A 22,112-nucleotide genomic window follows, 5' to 3' on the forward strand; every position below is an offset into this window, starting at 1 on the left:
TACTGTGAACCCACCACTGCATACCTGTTCAGTGAACCCACCACTGCATACCTGTTGTGTTCAGTGAACCTGCCACTGCATACCTATTCTGTGAACCCGCCACTGCATACCTGTTCTGTTCAGTGGACCCGCCACTGTATACCTGTTCTGTTCAGTGAACCCGCCACTGTATACCTGTTCAGTGAACCCGCCACTGCATACCTGTTGTGTTCAGTGAACCCGCCCTGTATACCTGTTCTGTTCAGTGAACCCGCCACTGCATACCTGTTGTGTTCAGTGAACCCGCCACTGTATACCTGTACTGTTTAGTGAACCCGCCACTGTATACCTGTTCTGTTCAGTGAACCCGCCACTGCATACCTGTTGTGTTCAGTGAACCCGCCACTGTATACCTGTACTGTTCAGTGAACCCGCCACTGCATACCTGTTCTGTTCAGTGGACCTGCCACTGTATACCTGTTCAGTGAACCCACCACTGCATACCTGTTCAGTGAACCCACCACTGCATACCTGTACTGTGAACCCACCACTGCATACCTGTTCAGTGAACCCACCACTGCATACCTGTTCAGTGAACCCACCACTGCATACCTGTTCAGTGAACCTGCCACTGCATACCTGTTGTGTTCAGTGAACCCGCCACTGCATACCTGTTCTGTTCAGTGGGCCCACCACTGTATACCTGTTCAGTGAACCCGCCACTGCATACCTGTTGTGTTCAGTGAACCTGCCACTGCATACCTTTTCAGTGAACCCACCACTGCATACCTGTTGTGTTCAGTGAACCCGCCACTGCATACCTGTTCTGTTCAGTGGACCAGCCACTGTATACTTGTTCAGTGAACCCGCCACTGCATACCTGTTGTGTTCAGTGAACCTGCCACTGCATACCTGTTCTGTGAACCCGCCACTGCATACCTGTTCTGTGAACCCACCACTGCATACCTGTACTGTGAACCCACCACTGCATACCTGTTCAGTGAACCCACCACTGCATACCTGTTGTGTTCAGTGAACCCGCCACTGCATACCTGTTCTGTTCAGTGGACCCGCCACTGTATACCTGTTCAGTGAACCTGCCACTGCATACCTGTTGTGTTCAGTGAACCTGCCACTGCATACCTGTTCAGTGAACCCACCACTGCATACCTGTTCTGTGAACCCACCACTGCATACCTGTACTGTGAACCCACCACTGCATACCTGTTCAGTGAACCCACCACTGCATACCTGTTCAGTGAACCCACCACTGCATACCTGTTCAGTGAACCCACCACTGCATACCTGTTCAGTGAACCTGCCACTGCCTACCTGTTCTGTGAACCCACCACTGCATACCTGTTCAGTGAACCCACCACTGCATACCTGTTGTGTTCAGTGAACCCGCCACTGCATACCTGTTCTGTTCAGTGGACCCGCCACTGTATACCTGTTCAGTGAACCCGCCACTGCATACCTGTTGTGTTCAGTGAACCTGCCACTGCATACCTATTCTGTGAACCCGCCACTGCATACCTGTTCTGTTCAGTGGACCCGCCACTGTATACCTGTTCTGTTCAGTGAACCCGCCACTGTATACCTGTTCAGTGGACCCGCCACTGCATACCTGTTGTGTTCAGTGAACCCGCCACTGTATACCTGTTCTGTTCAGTGAACCCGCCACTGCATACCTGTTGTGTTCAGTGAACCCGCCACTGTATACCTGTTCAGTGAACCTGCCACTGCATACCTGTTGTGTTCAGTGAACCCGCCACTGTATACCTGTTCTGTTCAGTGAACCCACCACTGCATACCTGTTCTGTTCAGTGAACCCACCACTGCATACCTGTTGTGTTCAGTGAACCCGCCACTGTATACCTGTACTGTTCAGTGAACCCGCCACTGCATACCTGTTCTGTTCAGTGGACCTGCCACTGTATACCTGTTCAGTGAACCTGCCACTGCATACCTGTTGTGTTCAGTGAACCTGCCACTGCATACCTGTTCTGTGAACCCGCCACTGCATACCTGTTCTGTTCAGTGGACCCACCACTGTATACCTGTTCTGTTCAGTGAACCCGCCACTGTATACCTGTTCAGTGAACCCGCCACTGCATACCTGTTGTGTTCAGTGAACCTGCCACTGTATACCTGTTCTGTTCAGTTAACCCGCCACTGTATACCTGTTCAGTGAACCCGCCACTGCATACCTGTTGTGTTCAGTGAACCCGCCACTGTATACCTGTTCTGTTCAGTGAACCCGCCACTGCATACCTGTTGTGTTCAGTGAACCCGCCACTGTATACCTTTACTGTTCAGTGAACCCGCCACTGCATACCTGTTCTGTTCAGTGAACCCACCGCATCAGTGCGCATACCTGTGCAGTTAAGTGAACCCACCTACCTACGTGAGTGCACGCAGTGTGATATACCACTCCGTGCATACCCAATATGGACAAAACAGGTAGAGGAAGAGGTAGTGCCAGAGCCAGAGGAAGGCCACCCGGCAGGTCTGCGCGAGGTCGTGTAAATGTAATTTCGTGTGGACCTGGCCCACAGTACAGTGCTCGGAAGAAGGCACGTCCCATCACCTCCCAAGATTGTCAGGACGTGGTTGAGTATTTAGCGACACAGAACACCTCATCTTGCTCAGCCACCAGCGCTACTACTAGCACCACTTCCGCTGCATTTGACACTTCGCAAGAATTATTTAGTGTTGAAATCACTGATGCACAGCCATTGTTGTTACAGCCGGATGAATTTTCACCAGCTCATATGTCTGAGTTACGCGGCAACACTATGGATGTAACGTGTAAGGAGGATGAAGGACCTACTGATGGTGCATGTTTGGATTTTTCTGAGGCAAGCGAAGCTGGGCAGGATGATTACGATGATGACGATGATAGGGATCCTCTGTATGTTCCCAATAGAGGAGATGAAGAGGGGGACAGTTCAGAGGGGGAGTCAGAGAGTAGTAGGAGGAGAGAAGTTGCTGAAAGAAGCTGGGGCAGCTCTTCGTCAGAAACAGCTGGTGGCAGTGTCCGGCACCATGTATCGCCACCTATGTACAGCCAGTCAACTTGCCCTTCAGCATCAGCTGCTGAGGTCCCCATAGTGCCCACATCCCAGGGTGGCTCAGCGGTGTGGAAATTTTTTAATGTGTGTGCCTCAGATCGGACCAAAGCCATCTGTTCGCTCTGCCAACAAAAATTGAGCCGTGGAAAGGCCAACACTCACGTAGGGACAAGTGCCTTACGAAGGCACCTGGAGAAAAGGCACAAACAGCAATGGGATGGCCACCTGAGCAAAAGCAGCAGCAGCACACAAAAGAAAAGTCACCCTCCTTCTCCTCTTCCTCCTTCAGGTGCATCATCTGCTTCTGCCGCTTTCTCCCTTCCACCTTCACAGGCACCCTCCTCCACTCCGCCTCTGCCCTTGAGCGCTTCCTGCTCCTCTGCCCACAGCAGCAGTCAGGTGTCCGTGAAGGAAATGTTTGAGCGGAAGAAGCCAATTTCGGCCAGTCACCCCCTTGCCCGGCGTCTGACAGCTGGCGTAGCGGAACTGTTAGCTCGCCAGCTGTTACCATACCGGCTGGTGGACTCTGAGGCCTTCCGTAAATTTGTGGCCATTGGAACACCGCAGTGGAAGATGCCAGGCCGCACTTATTTTTCGAGAAAGGCCATACCCCAACTGCACCGTGAAGTTGAGAGGCAAGTGGTGTCATCTCTTGCGAAGAGCGTTGGGTCAAGGGTCCACCTGACCACGGATGCCTGGTCTGCCAAGCACGGGCAGGGCCGCTACATTACGTACACAGCCCATTGGGTCAACCTGGTGGTGAATGATGGCAAGCAGGGCGCAGCGGACCAAATTGTGACACCTCCACGGCTTGCAGGCAGGCCTCCTGCCACCTCCTCTCCTCCTGCTACATGCTCTTCGCTGTCCTCCTCCTCCTTGGCTGAGTGGCAGTTCTCCTCTCCAGCTACACAGCCCCAGCTCCGCAGGGCCTATGCTGCATGCCAGGTACGACGGTGTCACGCCATCTTAGACATGTCTTGTCTCAAAGCGGAGAGTCACACTGGAGCAGCTCTCCTGGCTGCTCTTAAGAAACAGGTGGATGAGTGGCTGACCCCGCACCACCTGGAGATAGGCAACGTGGTGTGCGACAACGGCAGCAATCTGCTTGCCGCTTTGCATATCGGGAAGCTGACACACATACCCTGCATGGCACATGTCATGAATCTAGTTGTTCAAAGATTTGTGGCAAAGTACCCTGGCTTAGCGGATGTCCTGAAGCAGGCCAGGAAGTTCTGTGGGCATTTGAGGCGGTCTTACACAGCCATGGCACGCTTTGCGGAAATTCAGCGGAAAAACAACATGCCGGTGAGACGCCTGATTTGCGATAGCCCGACTCGCTGGAATTCGACCCTGCTCATGTTCTCCCGCCTGCTAGAACAGAAGAAAGCCGTCACCCAGTACCTCTACAACTACAGTAGAATGAAACAGTCTGCGAAGATGGGGATGTTCTGGCCCGACAACTGGACACTGATGGAAAATGCATGCAGGCTCATGCGGCCGTTTGAGGAGGTGACCAACCTGGTGAGCCGCAGTGAGGGCACCATCAGCGACTTAATTCCCTACGTTTACTTCTTGGAGCGTGCTGTGCGTAGAGTGGCGGATGAAGCTGCGAATGAGCGTGACCAGGAACCGTTACGGCAGGAACAGGCATGGGACCAATTTTCATCAGACCCAGCTGTTTCCTCAACACCTGCGGCAGCACAGAGGGGGGAGGAGGAGGAAGAAGAGAAGTCGTGTGCAGAAGACGAGTCAGACTCAGAGGATGATGAGCAAGGTGTTTCTTTGGGGGAGGAGGAGGAGGAGGGGACGGCGGCAGGAGAACAACCGCAGCAGGCGTCGCAGGGGGCTTGTGCTGCTCAACCTTCCCGTGGTATTGTTCGCGGCTGGGGGGAGGAGGTTGACTTACGTGACGTCACTGAGGAAGAGCAAGAGGAGATGGAGGGTACTGGATCCGACTTTGTGCAGATGTCGTCTTTTATGCTGTCCTGCCTGTTGAGGGACCCCCGTAAAAAAAACCTCAAGGGGAATGAGCTGTACTGGGTGGCCACACTACTAGACCCTCGGTACAGGCACAAAGTGGCGGACCTGTTACCAACTCACCTGAAGGTGGAAAGGAAAGGATGCAGCACATGCAGAACCAGCTGTCAACTATGCTTTACAATGCCTTTAAGGGCCCTTTTCCACCTGCAATCGCTAGCGTTCACGCTGAACGCTAGCGATTGCTGAATCGCAAAACCGGCGATTCCCCCGACGTTTGCGGCCGCGATTTTGCTATGCTATGCACTGCATAGCAAAATCGCGGCAATTATCGCTCCGCCGCGCGTTCGCGTTCCCCGCAAAAACGAATCGCGGTAGTGGAAATGACCTACCGCGATTCCCATGTTAAAAAGCAAACCGTAGCGATTGTAAAATCGCTAGCGGTTTGCGGTTTTGCGATTCAGCATCGCAAACGCCGCTAGTGGAAAAGGGCCCTAAGGCTGATGTGACAGCACAACGCCAGCAAGGTACCACTGCCACTAATCCTCCTCCCGTGTCCACGCAGTCAAAGACAGGACGCTCCAGCAATCTCATGGTGATGTCGGACATGCGGACGTTCTTTAATCCAACGCCTCGCCGTAGCCCTTCCGGATCCACCCTCCACCAACGCCTGGAACGGCAGGTAGCCGACTACCTGGCCTTAAGTGTGGATGTAGACACTGCTGTGAACAGCGATGAGGAACCCTTGAACTACTGGGTGCGCAGGCTTGACCTGTGGCCAGAGCTGTCCCAATTTGCCATCCAACTTCTCTCCTGCCCTGCCGCAAGCGTCCTGTCAGAAAGGACCTTCAGCGCAGCTGGAGGCATTGTCACTGAGAAGAGAAGTCGCCTAAGTCACAAAAGTGTTAAGTACCTCACCTTTATCAAAATGAATGAGGCATGGATCCCGGAGGGCTGCTGCCCGCCCCAAGACTAAGTCAGTCCCCGCACACACAGCATCTCTGCCTGCACGCCGTGTGACTGGCTGCCTGGCCTGCCCCAAGAAGACTAAGTCGCTCCCAGTCCCTCCACACAGCATGTCTGCCTGCAGGCCGCTTGACTACCTTCTCCGCCACCACCAACAGGGTCCGGGACTCCAGGCGGATTGCTGAATTTTTTAGGCCGCTGCTAGCAGCGGCCGCTGTAATAATTTTTCTGGTGCGTGTACATGACTGCCTAATTTTTCTGGCTGCACTGTGGGCAGCTGCAACAACAAAAGAAAAGGCATGTACATGCGCCCATTCCCCTTCGTGATCATTACCTTGCCGTGGTGAAGGGGCTTGCGTATCACAATGAAGCAATGACCGGCGCCTAGATGAGTGTCTCGGAGGGCACACAAAAGATAATAAGGTTGTTGCTTCATTGTGGTCAGACCAAATTTGATCAGCTGGACAGTCACTGTTCTGTCATTCAGCTACATCAGCCAGGTGACCATATGGGCTGTAAAGCCACCAAAACCTGCACTCTCGCCATGGTGCGCACCAGTCCAGCACGGCCGTCACTACACAAACAGCTGTTTGCGGTGCGTTACACGGTGAGTTTGGTGTGTCAGTGTGAAGCAGTACCTTAATTACACTACCTGATTGATATATACACATGCAAGATGTTTTAAAGCACTTTAGGCCTGTCATTTAGCATTCAATGTGATTTCTGCCCTTAAAACGCTGCTTTGCGTCAAATCCAGATTTTTCCCGGGGACTTTTGGCGTGTATCCCACTCCGCCATGCCCCCCTCCAGGTGTTAGACCTCTTGAAACATCTTTTCCATCACTTTTGTGGCCAGCAGAATTTTTTTTTTCCAAAGTTCGCCTCCCCATTGAAGTCTATTGCGGTTCGCGAACTTTTCCGCGAACCGAATGTTCCGCGGAAGTTCGCGAACCCGGTTCGCGAACCTAAAATCGGAGGTTCGGCCCAACTCTACCCACAATATTCACCACCCCTCCCCCAACATACACAATTTATACACACCTTTGACGTTGAGACTCTGCAGTGTAAAGACCTGTGCCCTCTCCCTTGGGTCCATCACTGGAGTACTACTTCTACCCCCCACACCCAGAGAACTTAGCAATCACTCAACTGCTCTCCTCCAAACAAGATATCCGCTCGCTTCCACAGTACTTACATAGTTACATAGTTATTTTGGTTGAAAAAAGACATACGTCCATCGAGTTCAACCAGTACAAAGTACAACTCCAGCTTGCTCCCTCACATATCCCTGTTGATCCAGAGGAAGGCGAAAAAACCCTTACAAGGCATGGTCCAATTAGCCCCAAAAGGGAAAAATTCCTTCCCGACTCCAGGTGGCAATCAGATAAAATCCCTGGATCAACATCATTAGGCATTACCTAATGGTACTGGTCTGCAATATTGCCGCTTCTGCCTGTGACGGTCATCCTCCTCGCTCGCTGCATTATCAGACCTCAGATCAGTGCTGGCCGGGACTCACAGTGTAGAGAGGGGAGACTGGAGAGGTGTTGTGCATAGTGCAACATGCGCTGTATACTTCAAATACAGGAAGTGCTCAGTGATGTCATTTCCTGTATACAGCGCTGCACTCTGCATGGCAACTTTCCACTCTCGACACTGAGTCCCAGCCAGAGCTGATCTAAGGTCTGATATTGCAGAGAGCGAGGGGGGTGACAGTCACAGGCAGAGGTGACAATGCAATTGCAGATCAGGTCCATGGATGCGAGCAGGTGGGCAGACGGAAGTGGCAGACGGACAGCACTTGAAAAGTAACTGTTGGTCACTATACAGTACAGAGCCCAGTCTCTGGTGGTCACTATACAGTGCAGGGCCCAGTCTCTGCTGGTCACTATACAGTGCAGAGCCCATTCTCTGCTGGTCACTATACAGTGCAGAGCCCAGTCTCTGCTGGTCACTATACAGTGCAGAGCCCAGTCTCTGCTGGTCACTATACAGTGCAGAGCCCAGTCTCTGGTGGTCACTATACAGTGCAGGGCCCAGTCTCTGCTGGTCACTATACAGTGCAGAGCCCATTCTCTGCTGGTCACTATACAGTGCAGAGCCCAGTCTCTGCTGGTCACTATACAGTGCAGAGCCCAGTCTCTGCTGGTCACTATACAGTGCAGAGCCCAGTCTCTGGTGGTCACTATATAGTGCAGAGCCCAGTCTCTGGTGGTCTCTATACAGTGCAGAGCCCAGTCTCTGGTGGTCACTATACAGTGCAGAGCCCAGTTTCTGGTGGTCACTATACAATGCAGAGCCTAGTTTCTGGTGGTCACTATACAGTGCAGAGCCCAGTCTCTGGTGGTCACTATAGAGAGCAGAGCCCAGTCTCTGGTGGTCACTATACAATGCAGAGCCCAGTCTCTGGTGGTCACTATACATTGCAGAGCCCAGTGTCTGGTGGTCACTATACAATGCAGAGCCCAGTCTCTGGCGGTCACTATACAGTGCAGAGCCCAGTCCCTGGTGGTCACTATACAGTGCAGAGCCCAGTCTCTGGTGGTCACTATACAGTGCAGAGCCCAGTCTCTGGAGGTCACTATACAGTGCAGAGCCCAGTCTCTGGTGGTCACTATGCAGTGCAGAGCCCGATCTCTGGTGGTCACTATATACAGTGCAGAGCCCAGTCTCTGGTGGTCACTATACAATGCAGAGCCCCGTCTCTGGTGGTCTCTATACAATACAGAGCCCAGTCTCTGGTGGTCACTATACAATGCTGTGCCCAGTCTCTGGTGGTCACTATACAATGCAGAGCCCAGTCTCTGGTGGTCGCTATACAGTGCAGAGCCCAGTCTCTGGTGGTCGCTATACCGTGCAGAGCCCAGTCTCTGGTGGTCACTATACAATGCAGAGCCCAGTCTCTGGTGGTCACTATACAATGCAGAGCCCGGTCTCTGGTGGTCACTATACAATGCAGAGGCCAGTCTCTGGTGGTCTCTATACAGTGCAGAGCCCAGTCTCTGCTGGTCACTATACACTGCAGAGCCCAGTCTCTGGTGGTCACTATACAATGCAGAGCCCAGTCTCTGGTGGTCACTATACAGTACAGAGCCCAGTCTCTGGTGGTCACTATACAATGCAGAGCCCAGTCTCTGGTGGTCACTATACAGTACAGAGCCCAGTCTCTGGTAGTCACTATACAATGCAGAGCCTAGTCTCTGGTGGTCGCTATACAGTGCAGAGCCCAGTCTCTGCTGGTCACTATACACTGCAGAGCCCAGTCTCTGGTGGTCACTATATAGTGCAGAGCCCAGTCTCTGGTGGTCACTATACAATGCAGAGCCCGATCACTGGTGGTCACTATACAATGCAGAGCCCAGTCTCTGGTGGTCACTATACAATGTTGTGCCCAGTCTCTGGTGGTCACTATACAATGCTGTGCCCAGTCTCTGGTGGTCACTATACAATGCAGAGCCCAGTCTCTGGTGGTCACTATACAATGCTGTGCCCAGTCTCTGGTGGTCACTATACAATGCTGTGCCCAGTCTCTGGTGGTCACTATACAGTGCAGAGCCCAGTCTCTGGTGGTCACTATACAGTGCAGAGCCCGGTCTCTGGAGTTCGCTATACAGTACAGAGCCCGGTCTCTGGTGGTCACTATACAGTGCAGAGCCCAGTATCTGGTGGTCACTATACAGTGCAGAGCCCGGTCTCTGGAGGTCACTATACAGTGCAGAGTCCGGTCTCTGGTGGTCACTATACACTGCAGAGCCTAGTCTCTGGTGGTCACTATACAGTGCAGAGCCCGGTCTCTGGTGGTCACTATACAGTGCAGAGCCCGGTCTCTGGTGGTCACTATACAGAGCAGAGACCAGTCTCTGGTGGTCACTATACAGTGCAGAGCCCAGTCTCTGGTGGTCACTATACAGTGCAGAGCCCAGTCTCTGGTGGTCACTATACAGTGCAGAGACCAGTCTCTGGTGGTCACTATACAGTGCAGAGCCCAGTCTCTGGTGGTCACTATACAGAGCAGAGACCAGTCTCTGGTGGTCACTATACAGTGCAGAGCCCAGTCTCTGGTGGTCACTATACAGTACAGAGCCCGGTCTCTGGTGGTCACTATACAGAGCAGAGCCCAGTCTCTGGTGGTCACTATACAATACAGAGCCCAGTCTCTGGTGGTCACTATACAATACAGAGCCCGGTCTCTGGTGGTCACTATACAGTGCAGAGCCCAGTCTCTGGTGGTCACTATACAGTGCAGAGCCCAGTCTCTGGTAGTCACTATACAGTGCAGAGCCCGGTCTCTGGTGGTCACTATACAGTGCAGAGCCCAGTCACTGGTAGTCACTATACAATGCAGAGCCCAGTCTCTGGTGGTCACTATACAATGCAGAGCCCGGTCTCTGGTGGTCACTATACAATGCAGAGCCCGGTCTCTGGTGGTCACTATACAATGCAGAGCTCGGTCTCTGGTGGTCACTATAAAGTGCAGAAACTAGTCTCTGGTGGTCACTATACACTGCAGAGCCCGGTCATTGGTGGTCACTATACAATGCAGAGCCCAGTCTCTGGTGGTCACTATAAAGTGCAGAGCCCAGTCTCTGGTGGTCACTATAAAGTGCAGAAACTAGTCTCTGGTGGTCACTATACATTGCAGAGCCCGGTCTCTGGTGGTCACTATACACTGCAGAGCCCGGTCATTGGTGGTCACTATACAATGCAGAGCCCAGTCTCTGGTGGTCACTATACAGTGCAGAGCCCAGTCTCTGGTGGTCACTATACAGTGCAGAGCCCGGTCTCTGGTGGTCACTATACAGTGCAGAGCCCAGTCTCTGGGGGTCACTATACAGTGCAGAGCCCAGTCTCTGGGGGTCACTATACAGTGCAGAGCCCAGTCTCTAGTGGTCACTATACAGCGCAGAGCCCAGTCTCTGGTGGTCACTATACAGTGCAGAGCCCAGTCTATGGGGGTCACTATACAGTGCAGAGCCCAGTCTCTGGTGGTCACTATACAGTGCAGAGCCCGGTCTCTGGTGGTCACTATACAGTGCAGAGCCCGGTCTCTGGTGGTCACTATACAGTGCAGAGCCCAGTCTCTGGTGGTCACTATACAGTGCAGAGCCCAGTCTATGGGGGTCACTATACAGTGCAGAGCCCAGTCTCTGGTGGTCACTATACACTGCAGAGCTCATTGGCTTGTGGTCAATATGCATTGTATATCCCATCCCAGACTCTGATGAAGACAAATGAGGAAATGGTATAAAATTAGGAATGAAAAGTACATTATTGCTTGAACTGTTGTTTACATTTATTGTTTTTTACCATTAAAATCACAGTAAGACAGAGCTTTTTAGTTTTGGATTGTTCTGTGTTTTTCCCCAGGGGAGTCCATGCATCGGAGTTTGGATTGTGCTGAGTCTGACAGTGATGAAGGTATGTATAAGGATGGTATCAGAGTGCACTGCAAAGCAATACTTACCTATTCAGAACCAGAATGAGAATATCTTTATTTGTACAAGCACGGCTCTGTTGTGCCTGGAATTGGGCTTGGCCTGTACAGGATTCAAGCATAGGATCGGATTCACAGAATACGTCAAAAGGAACAGAAAACCATTCCACGTGTAGAGAAAGCAGGGTGCCATCATTCTCAAAAACTTATCAGTTTTGCAAGTTAACAACTGAGGGTTTTTTCCCGTTTAGGACCAGAGCAATTTTCACCTTTTAGCAATTTCCCCCTTTTCTTTTGCCGATAACTTTATCACTACTAATCACAACAAAGTGATCTATACCTTGTTTTTTTTCGCCACCATTTTGGCTTTCTTTGGATGGTGCATTATGAAAAAACACTAGATGAACCTTATTCGGAGATTGGGTAATATACAACCCTACATGTTTCGTTTCCTTTAATTGGAAATTTTGTCAGGGGTAACCAGAGTGCTAAGTGCCTAGAGTGCCTAAAGTGCTTAAGTATATACATTATAAAAATCACATGTTACACATATTAAGGTAGCCTAGTAAATAAGTCAGGCCACTACCAGCAGCCAAAATTTTTTTTGCAGAGCGGGCTGTCTTACCATTCATCCTCGCGTACGGGCATCTGGCTTTTTTCTGCTTCCTGTGATGTCACAAGAAGTAGAGTGAATCCAGATGCCTGTATGCGAGAATGACTGGTAAGACAGCTCACTCCACTTAACTCTGCAAACAGGGGGACACTGGGGGGCACATTCGAAGGGAGGGAGAATATTATCCCGGACCTGCATCCCACACACCACATCCGCCGGCTGGAGCCTCAATCATTTTTTTCCACATCTGACCCCCTAGCCACCCGGGACCTGGGGGGTCATAACAGGACATCGGGAGAGACCCCCCAAAGCGGGACAGTCCCGCAGGATTCGGGACAGTTGGGGGGCATGCATGTGAACTCCAGTAGATGCTGCCAGGTCAGGAGGTGCCAGTTCCCATGTGCTTAACCACCCTGGCGTTCTATTAAGATCGCCAGGGTGGCTGCGGGAGGGTTTTTTTTAAATAAAAAAAAAACTATTTCATGCAGCCAACTGAAAGTTGGCTGCATGAAAGCCCACTAGAGGGCGCTCCGGAGGCGTTCTTCCGATCGCCTCCGGCGCCCAGAATAAACAAGGAAGGCCGCAATGAGCGGCCTTCCTTGTTTTGCTTACATCGTCGCCATAGCGACGAGCGGAGTGACGTCATGGACGTCAGCCGACGTCCTGACGTCAGCCGCCTCCGATCCAGCCCTTAGCGCTGGCCGGAACTTTTTGTTCCGGCTACGCTGGGCTCAGGCGGCTGGGGGGACCCTCTTTCGCCGCTGCTCGCGGCGGATCGCCGCAGAGCGGCGGTGATCAGGCAGCACACGCGGCTGGCAAAGTGCCGGCTGCGTGTGCTGCTCTTTATTTGATGAAAATCGGCCCAGCAGGGCCTGAGCGGCAGCCTCCGGCGGTGATGGACGAGCTGAGCTCGTCCATACCGCCCGGCTGGTTAATACATTACTGATAAGCCACCTTTACATCAATTATTTTGATATTTATCCAGTGTTGATCTTTAAAGAGAATCTGTATTCACAAAATGAAGTATAAACAAACATCCCTGCCTGTTTGGGGTCATCTCCTAGCCCCCTCTAATATTTTTGCTGCTCTCCGCTGCAATAAAGAGGGTAAAAAAACTGTTTTATAAACTGTTTTGTAAACAGAAAAGATGGCCACCAAAACAGGAAGTACATCAGCAGAGCAGTGAACTCAGTTAATACACAGTGAGTACACAGATAATTCAGTGAGTTACACATTGAATTCAGTCTCCAGAGGTTATGTGCAAGTTTTGAAAGAGCTCTGTGTCAATGAAGCATGACAAGCTGTGTCTTGGCTCTGCACTCGTGTCAGCCTGACAGGTAGCTTCCTCCTCAGCCAGCTATTCTTTGTTCAGTTTATCAGTCTGTGTTTATCAACCTCACAGATAGCAGACAAGCTGACAGTGAGAGCAGGGACATTGTCTGTGAGGAATAATCATCACAGAAGCACTGGAGGGGCTTGGAAGGAGTAAACTTGTTCACATTACTGAAGAGTTGGCAGCCTTCCAGACACAGGTGACAAATCTGACAGAGGAAAGATAAGTTGATTTATTACAGAGATGGTGCAAGTAGAAAGTGCTGCAGTAAGCCAGAGCACAATGGAACAGCCTTAGGAACTTGTAGGATAGGAGAAATACTGCTAAAATTCTTGTTACAGAGTCTCTTTAAGGCTCGGTCCACACTTGTACGGTTGCAGAATGCAATCCACGGATCCGGTTTAAAAAAAAACGTAACACAAACGGATCCATTTACCCAAATGTTGCCCTTTTGCAGCATACATTTCAAGTCCGTTTACAGATTCAAAAACGTGTCCCCAGCCCTGCCCGTGGGTGGGAAGGGGCAACGAGCTGGAGGGGGTAGCAGCCAGGAAGGGGGAGCAGTGGGCACAGTGGTGGGGTGGGAGGGTTGGACCACCCCCTCCCTCACCTGGCTCCCCCCATCCCTGCTCCCCCTCCAGGTATTTTCGCTAATTAAATCATCAGTGAGTGGGGAAGCAATTACCTACTTACTTCCCTGCGTTCCACCACTTATCTCATGACTTCCTGCAACGCCGCCCACTGTTGTACAGGAAGTCATGCAGCTAGTGGTGGAACGCAAGGAAGAAATTAGGTAATTGCTTCCCCGCTCGCCGCTGATTACACTTTGCAAAAAAAAGACTTCCGGTTCCGGCGCCGCGATGAGAGGAGGCTAAAAGCCAAGCTCCGCTCAGTATTCCTATTCAGCCAAGCCCACAGCCTACAAAATGCCCGTTTCGCTCAGGACAAGGCAGAGGAGCACCCGGAGCAACCCCACCGGCCGCCTGAAACGGAGATGGACAAGTATCTCACCCGCACAGATAGTAAACGCAGCAAGCCAAGATGGCACCGAAAAAGAAGGGAGCGAGGGAGAAATCCCCTACAGCTTCCCAGCCTTGGACTGGGCAGAAGAGCAGTCTCAACAAGCCTGGGACTCAGACCACGAAGAAGAAGGAAGTGGGGGTGAGTCTGGCATAAATTATAACAAAATAGCGGCAGCGGTAGTCATGCAGTTGAGGCCAGAGCTAGACTCCATGATAAAGGGGGCGGTGCAGCAGACATTAAAGAAAGTTCATAAAGAACTGCAAGCCCAGAATCAGCGTAACACACAGAACGCTGAAAACCGCATATCAGATGTTGAGGATGATTGCTCTGCACAAACCAAAAAGATAGATAAAGTCCTTGCAGAAAATAAAGAACTACACGTAAAAGTACAAGACCTAGAGAATCGATCCAGGCGCAGCAACCTAAGGCTGGTAGGACTGCCAGAGTCCTTTACCGCAGACATGCTTCATAAGATCTGCTCAGAGGATATTCCGAATGCCCTGGGGATCCCCTCGCTTTGTAAAGTGGAAAGAGCCCATAGAGTGAGCCCCCCAAAAGATGCAGATCGCAAAACCAAACCAAGGGTGATTATGATCAAATACCTTGAAAATGGGGGAGAAACCGAGAGCCCAATATGGTGCAGTATGTTAATATGGAGAGATCTGTTGTGAATAAATGAGATGATTATACTCACAAGGGTGGGTCGCCACAAAGGCAACCACTGGAAAGGCCGGCGGGGAGAATTGTAACCTGACCCCGCTCAGGTTAAAAAGTCGCTCTCTGTAGATAGGAGAAAATGGGGATACACCCCTCCACCAAGGGTGGACTAGATAATATTGAAATACGATAACAGAGGCGCCAAGCAGAATAAAATTAGTTAAAATTGTTAAAAAGGGGGAAGTGGGTGGACTCACCTCCCTTCTGAAAAAAAGGGCCGGACAATGGACAGGTTACTTACAGTCTAAAGTAACATTTATTAGTAACTCCAAAAATGCAACGATTATTTGGAGGGTGCAAAATCAGGTCATGAACCAGGTAGAGGCTCTCTAACTGGTTCATGACCTGATTTTGCACCCTCCAAATAATCGTTTGTCTGAAGAAGCGGGACTGTTACCCGTGAAACGCGTTGCATTTTTGGAGTTACTAATAAATGTTACTTTAGACTGTAAGTAACCTGTCCATTGTCCGGCCATTTTTTTCAGAAGGGAGGTGAGTCCACCCACTTCCCCCTTTTTAACAATTTTAACTAATTTTATTCTGCTTGACGCCTCTGTTATCGTATTTCAATATGATGAAATGCCTGGACTATGCCGAAAAAACGGCCATTTTGAGTGCTTACAGACAGAATAACCAAAAGCTAGAGCACCGAGGGACGGCACTCAGGCTTTTTAATGACTTCTCATTAGAGGTATCACAACTAAGACAAAAGTTCAACGCAGCATGTAGCGAATGCGTACGGAGGAACTGGAAGTTTACCCTGCTGTACCCAGCCATTCTAAGGTCACCGATGATACAGGAACCACTCACATATTGAAAACGCCGCAAGAAGCCGAGTCTCTGTTCCTAGGTAAAGACACGGCAGAAATAGCCGCCAACAGACCATCTCATCAAGCAGATGACACAGGATGAAAATAAGATGATTTAAAGCGGCAAACTGACCTTCCAATTGTAAACGCCTCTTTTGTATGGAAGATTTAGAAATGGACCTTACACCTGGATTCAACTCAGTAGCCTTACAGTAAAGATCGTTTGTACAACTAACTGACAATAGATATCCAAGGCTTGGCTGATACAAACTATACCAGAATCAGAATCATTTATTTCGCCAAGTACAACGGGGGTTGTACCCGGATTTATTTTTGGCACATACAGGGTCGGTGATGGTACAGCAAAAACGCAAGCAGTCATGTACATTGCATTTAGTAGTGAGTACACAGTGCATGGGACAATACTTAGTTACATAGTGGAAGGCCCTGAGCAGACATCCAAGTGCTATGTGAGTGGAGCGCTACCTACTCTGCAGCACTCAACAGCTCTGCAGCTGTTTGGATGCCCCCCAGAATGCAGAGGAAAGAAGCGTAGAGAGATGCCTAGATGGAAGAACTTACAGATGGACCGAGGAGGAGAGGGGGTAATCCGCTGCCGTATGTGTCACTCAAACGCTTCTGCAGCAATACTTGAATCAGATACCCCCCCCCCCCCCCCCCCCCAGTCCAACCCTGGGGAAGAGAGAGGGATGCGAGAGAGAAAGGAAGGAAAATAAAGATGAAGTGAGAAGGACAGTGAGGAGTGAGTCCCCTTATGCAGGGCAGCTGTTAGATGAATCAGGTGAGGAAGTGACACAGGTCAGATGGATCAGGCGTCAAGGTGGCTGGGGTCGATGTGGCTCAGGAGGAGCAGACCGCGCGGTGAGCCAGTCGGGGCAGGGAAGCCGGTGGGACTTACCGCACGCAGGTGGCGAAAAGTCTTTTTGTCTTTTGTGATCATTGCCCCCTTGGCGGTGGAGGATCTGGAGTCAGCTCGGACCGCTGTGGTAACTGTCCCGTCTGGAGCAGCAGTAGTGTGAACTGGATCCCCAGTGGTCTTTCGCTGCATGGGTGGCCCTGGAGGTGATGCCAGCCAGAGGTGTTCCAGGGGGCCCTGGGGTGATGCCAGCCAGGGGTGTTCCAGGGGGCCCTGGGGTGATGCCAGCCAGGGGTGTTCCAGGGGGCCCTGGGGTGATGCCAGCCAGGGGTGTTTCCGGGGGCCCTGGGGTGATGCCAGCCTGGGGTGTTTCAGATGGGGGTAGGCTGTGAGGCGCTCTGAGGTTGCGGTGGACTGGTGAGCTCGGAGGAGAGGAGCTCCTCCACATGGATGGCTGAGCAGGCTGGAGGCTGTGGCTGGTGGAGACCCTCTCTGCGGCCTGAGGATCTCTGAGCGGTGTGTCTGGCCCCAGTGCAGTTTCTAGGCTAAAATGCACCCAGGGCGAGGGTGTAAAAATTGCCCCCCCCCCCCTAGGTTAGATAGGTAGGTGCCTCTCAGTATAGGTTAGATTAGGTAGGTGCCCCCTAGTATAGGCTAGATTAGACAGGTGCCCCCCAGAATAGGTTAGATTAGGTAGCTGCACCCCAGTATAGGTTAGATAAGGTAGCTGCCCCCCCAGTATAGGTTAGGTAGGTGCCCCCCAGTATAGGTTAGGTAGGTGCCCCCCAGTATAGGTTAGATAGGTAGCTGCCCCCCAGTATAGGTTAGATTAGGTAGCTGCCCCCCAGTGTAGGTTAGATAGGTAGCTGCCCCCCCAGTGTTGGTTATATTAGGTAGCTGCCCCCCAGTGTAGGTTAGATAGGTAGCTGCCCCCCAGTGTAGGTTAGATAGGTAGCTGCCCCCCAGCGTAGGTTAGATTAGGTAGGTGCCCCCCAGTGTAGGTTAGATAGGTAGCTGCCCCCCAGCGTAGGTTAGATTAGGTAGCTGCCCCCAGTATAGGTTAGATAGGTAGCTGCCCCCCAGCGTAGGTTAGATTAGGTAGCTGCCCCCAGTATAGGTTAGATAGGTAGCTGCCCCCCAGTGTAGGTTAGATTAGGTAGGTGCCCCCCAGTGTAGGTTAGATAGGTAGGTGCCCCCCAGCGTAGGTTAGATTAGCAGCTGCCCCCCAGCGTAGGTTAGATTAGGTAGGTGCCCCCAGAATAGGTTAGATAGGTAGATGCCCCCAATAATGGAGGGGGGAGCCGCAGGGAGGGCAGCCCGACCTCTCCCTCCCTCTCCTCTCCCGGGCGCCCTCCGTGCTCCCCCCTCAGATGCAGAGTCCGTGAGCAGCAGGGAAGCGCTGTTTACAACTCACCGGCTGCCTGGCTCCAAGCGCTGCTCTCTCGCCGCTGGTCTCCTCTCTCTGTATACATACTGATACACGCTGCTTCCGGCTACAGGAAGCAGCCTGTATCAGTACGTATACAGAGAGAGAGAGGAGACCAGCGGCGAGAGAGCAGCGCTTGGAGCCAGGCAGCCGGTGAGTTGTAAACAGCGCTTCCCTGCTGCTCACGGACTCTGCATCTGAGGGGGGAGCACGGAGGGCGCCCGGGAGAGGAGAGGGAGGGAGAGGTCGGGCTGCTCTCCCCGCGGCTCCGGCTCCCCCCTCCATTATAGCGCCCCCCTCCCAACAGCGTCCCGGGCGGCGGCACGCTCCGCACGGGGCAAGAAACGGGGCTGTCTGGCCCCAAACAGCAGCGGAGGATTGGCAGCTAATAGAGCATCCTGGCAGCGGTGGCGTCTCCCAGCATATCGCGGTCTGAGCACGTGGGCCCGAACAGCTGATGACGAGTGGTGGAGGACCCGTCTGTGTGCCGCGGCGATGATCTTCCCTTGCGATAAGAGATGCGGACCCAGCAGCAGTTGTAGAGAGCGGTGTCTGGCCCCAAACAGCATCGGAGGTTCGGCAGCTCATCCTGGCAGAGGTGGCTTCTCCCGGCATCCCCCGATCTGGGCACGTGGGCTCAAACAGCCGATAGCCCGAACTGCCGGCTGACCGCGAACCGCTGCCCGATGTCAGACACGCACGAGACCAGCATGCCTGTGACCTCCACAACTTATCCCGGAGGCAGAGGGGCCCGGAGGTGAGCTAGAAAGGAGGATTACAAGAGAAAATAGAGTGAAGCCCGGAGCCCTGTGGCCGTGGTGACCATGTACAGCGCCATCTTGATATCACACAAGTAGTCACTGACAGGCTGCTCTGCAGACAGCCATCCTCCACTAGGGAAGAAGTGGAGTCACCTTACAGGTTTGCAAGAGTTAATATGGCCAATGTTAAGATGCCGGGTTTCACCTGGCACGGTCATGTAAAATATTTTGAGTTCTATAGCATGTTTGGGGTTTTCCTGGGGATAAGGTTAATTTGGGGGGGAGGGCCTTGTCACTGTTTCTCTTATGGTATAAAGTCATATAATATTATAATGCTTGTTCTGAAACGTTACACATCTCGTACTAAGTCATCATGGTAATTAAAGTTTGCACGTGGAACGTGAAAGGGCTTAGAACACCACGAAAAAGATCTATGGTGCTTCGCCATCTTAAGAAACTACGAACAGAGGTGGCACTCTTACAGGGGACACACCTAGCTCAAGATCACTTCAAATTTTTAAAGCGGTACTGGGTGGGACAAATCCAGGGTTGGACTGGGCCACAGTAGTGCAGTTTTTCCCCTCGGTGGGCCCTGCCTCCAGGTCTCTGGTGGGCCCCCCTTCCTCCTCGCCTGACAGAGCTCCAATTGCTGCCTGCAGCACAAAAATTATCTTCTCAGTGCTGTAATCCCTCATGCTGAGAGCAGTGGCGTAGCTAAGGAGCTGTAGGCCTCGATGCAAATTTTACAATGGGGCCCCCCAAGCACTCTATACATAACAATTGATACGACGCACCAAAACCTGCCAATGGCAACTACAGTGTCAGAGGTGCAAGAAAGGGATGGGAAATAGCTTGTTAATTATTACCACTGTTCAAAGTATCTATAGAAGTGATTATTATGAGCACAGGACCAATAGAGGTAATACTGTAGTTGAGGGAGGGCCCTTCAGGGCCCCTTTGGCCCAAGGGCCCCAATGCGGTCGCAACCTCTGCAAAGTAGGACATAACTTTATATTGAAGGCGGGGACTCTATGCAAAGTTTTGCTGGGCAGCAGTATCTCTGAATTACAATGCTGTCCATAATACATCATGACCACGCCCACCTTCCGGTGCATGGTCACCCCAGGTTGAAATTTCTTTGGTGGGCCCCCAGTGTCCCAGTCCGACCCTGGACAAATCTATGGATCCCCTGCGTATGGCAGAAAGGCAGGGGTTATAATTGTACTACACAAATCCTTAAAGAGAATCTGTATTGTTAAAATCGCACAAAAGTAAACATACCAGTGCGTTAGGGGACATCTCCTATTACCCTCTGACACAATTTCGCCGCTCCTCGTCGCATTAAAAGTGGTTAAAAACAGTTTTTAAAAGTTTGTTTATAAACAAACAAAATGGCCACCAAAACAGGAAGTAGGTTGATGTACAGTATGTCCACACATAGAAAATACATCCATACACAAGCAGGCTGTATACAGCCTTCCTTTTGAATCTCAAGAGATCATTTGTGTGTTTCTTTCCCCCCGCAGCTATCTTCCACTGAAGTGTCAGGCTGTTTCTTCCTGCAGAGTGCAGACAGCTCTGCCCGTATGTAATTCATCAGTATGTGAAAGCCCAGCCAGCTCAGAGGAGGATTTATCCAGCTTGTAAAAGATAAGAGAGAAGCTGCTCTAATCTAAATAATACACAGGCAGTGTGCAGAGATGGGCCTGGAGGGGGGGGATGCATCACAGAACCACAACACTGAAGAACTTGGCAGCCTTCCAGACACAGGCTGACAAGTCTGACAAGAGAGAGATAAGTTGATTTATTACAGAGATGGTGATAGTAGACCGTGCTGCAGTAAGCCAGAACACATTAGAATAGCTTTTGGAACTTGTAGGATGATAAAAAACAGGATGCAATTTTTGTTACGGAGTCTCTTTAAGGTTTGATCTAGGCGAAATGAAACATGATGACGAGGGGGGATGGGTAGCAATAAGGGGTAAACTGCATGGTGAAAATGTTCAGATTGTAAATATGTACGGTCCAAATGAAGACAACAGAAAATGCCTCTTGGAAGTGCAAAAAGTTTTAATGGTTTCTCCCACTCCCAGCTGTATAGTAGGGGAGGGGGGGGGGGGACTTTAACACAATAATGGATGCCACAGAGGATAGAACCCTAAATACCAAATTGACCTCTACATACCAAAAGAAAATCAAAAATGGATGCTCTTTTGTAACAGAGACACAACCAGGGCCGGATTACCGATCAGGCAACAAAAGCAGTCACTTGGGGCCCCATTCAGAGTCAAAGGGGCCCCATCAGCACATAAACCAGCCCTCGCCATCCTGTCAGCAGTGGCTGGATGGTATGATGGTTAAAGGGACTCTGAGCCGTGCAGTAACTATGGAAAGATGCATATCATTTTAAAGCTCTCTTTCTCCTCTTTCCAATGATATATAAACCACCCTACGCCTTTTAGTTTTCGATATTTTCACGATCGAAATCGCGGCCCCAGCAATTTCGATCGTGAAAATAGCGAAAACTAAAAGGCGTAGGGTGGCAGATTATCTACCATTGGAAAGAGGAGAAAGAGAGCTTCAAAATGATATGCATTTTCCATAGTTACATTGTATTACACAGGACGACTTTTCTCCAAAGGCGGCAGCTCGATTCAGCACAATGCAATGAAATATAAGGAACCCAGGGGGATATAATTACAAACATCATGCTGGTAGGTGTGAGGAGGTAATTAATTAGTTGTGGGTATGCTTAAAGGCATGCCCACAGGCACTGCTCGGAGCCCCTTTAAGGGCCCTGCCTCTGACACTGGAGACCAGGGTTTGAATCTCGGCTCTGCCTGTTCAGTAAGTCAGCACCTATTCAGTAGGAGACCTTAGGCAAGTCTCTCTAACACTGCTACTGCCTATAGGGCGCGTCCTAGTGGCTGCAGCTCTGGCGCTTTGAGTCCGCCAGGAGAAAAGCACGATATAAATGTTATTTGTCTTGTCTTGTCAAATGATGCCGTGCGCTGCTAATTGATTTCAGAGCCAGGCTCTCCTCCTAGGTCCCCCTCCTGCTACTGTGCGCTCTGCCGCTGCCCACTCCTCCCTCCCTTCCCACAGAGAACCACAGCTGCAGCAA

At 51.3% G+C, this 22,112-nt stretch overlaps 1 protein-coding gene across 2 annotated transcripts in view; it reads left to right on the top strand.

Moving 5' to 3' along the window:
• The window catches only part of LOC137532233 (von Willebrand factor A domain-containing protein 5A-like), a 473,069-nt gene that overhangs the window by 423,996 nt on the left and 26,961 nt on the right, over window positions 1-22,112 (top strand). For both annotated transcript variants that reach the window (XM_068252513.1, XM_068252522.1), the window contains exon 22: window positions 11,363-11,413. In XM_068252513.1, the coding sequence (XP_068108614.1) occupies window positions 11,363-11,413 (51 nt within the window). The remainder of the gene's footprint in view (window positions 1-11,362; window positions 11,414-22,112) is intronic.

This window comes from Hyperolius riggenbachi, chromosome 1 (genome assembly GCF_040937935.1).
Source record: "Hyperolius riggenbachi isolate aHypRig1 chromosome 1, aHypRig1.pri, whole genome shotgun sequence".
Classification (NCBI taxonomy): Eukaryota; Metazoa; Chordata; class Amphibia; order Anura; family Hyperoliidae; genus Hyperolius; species Hyperolius riggenbachi.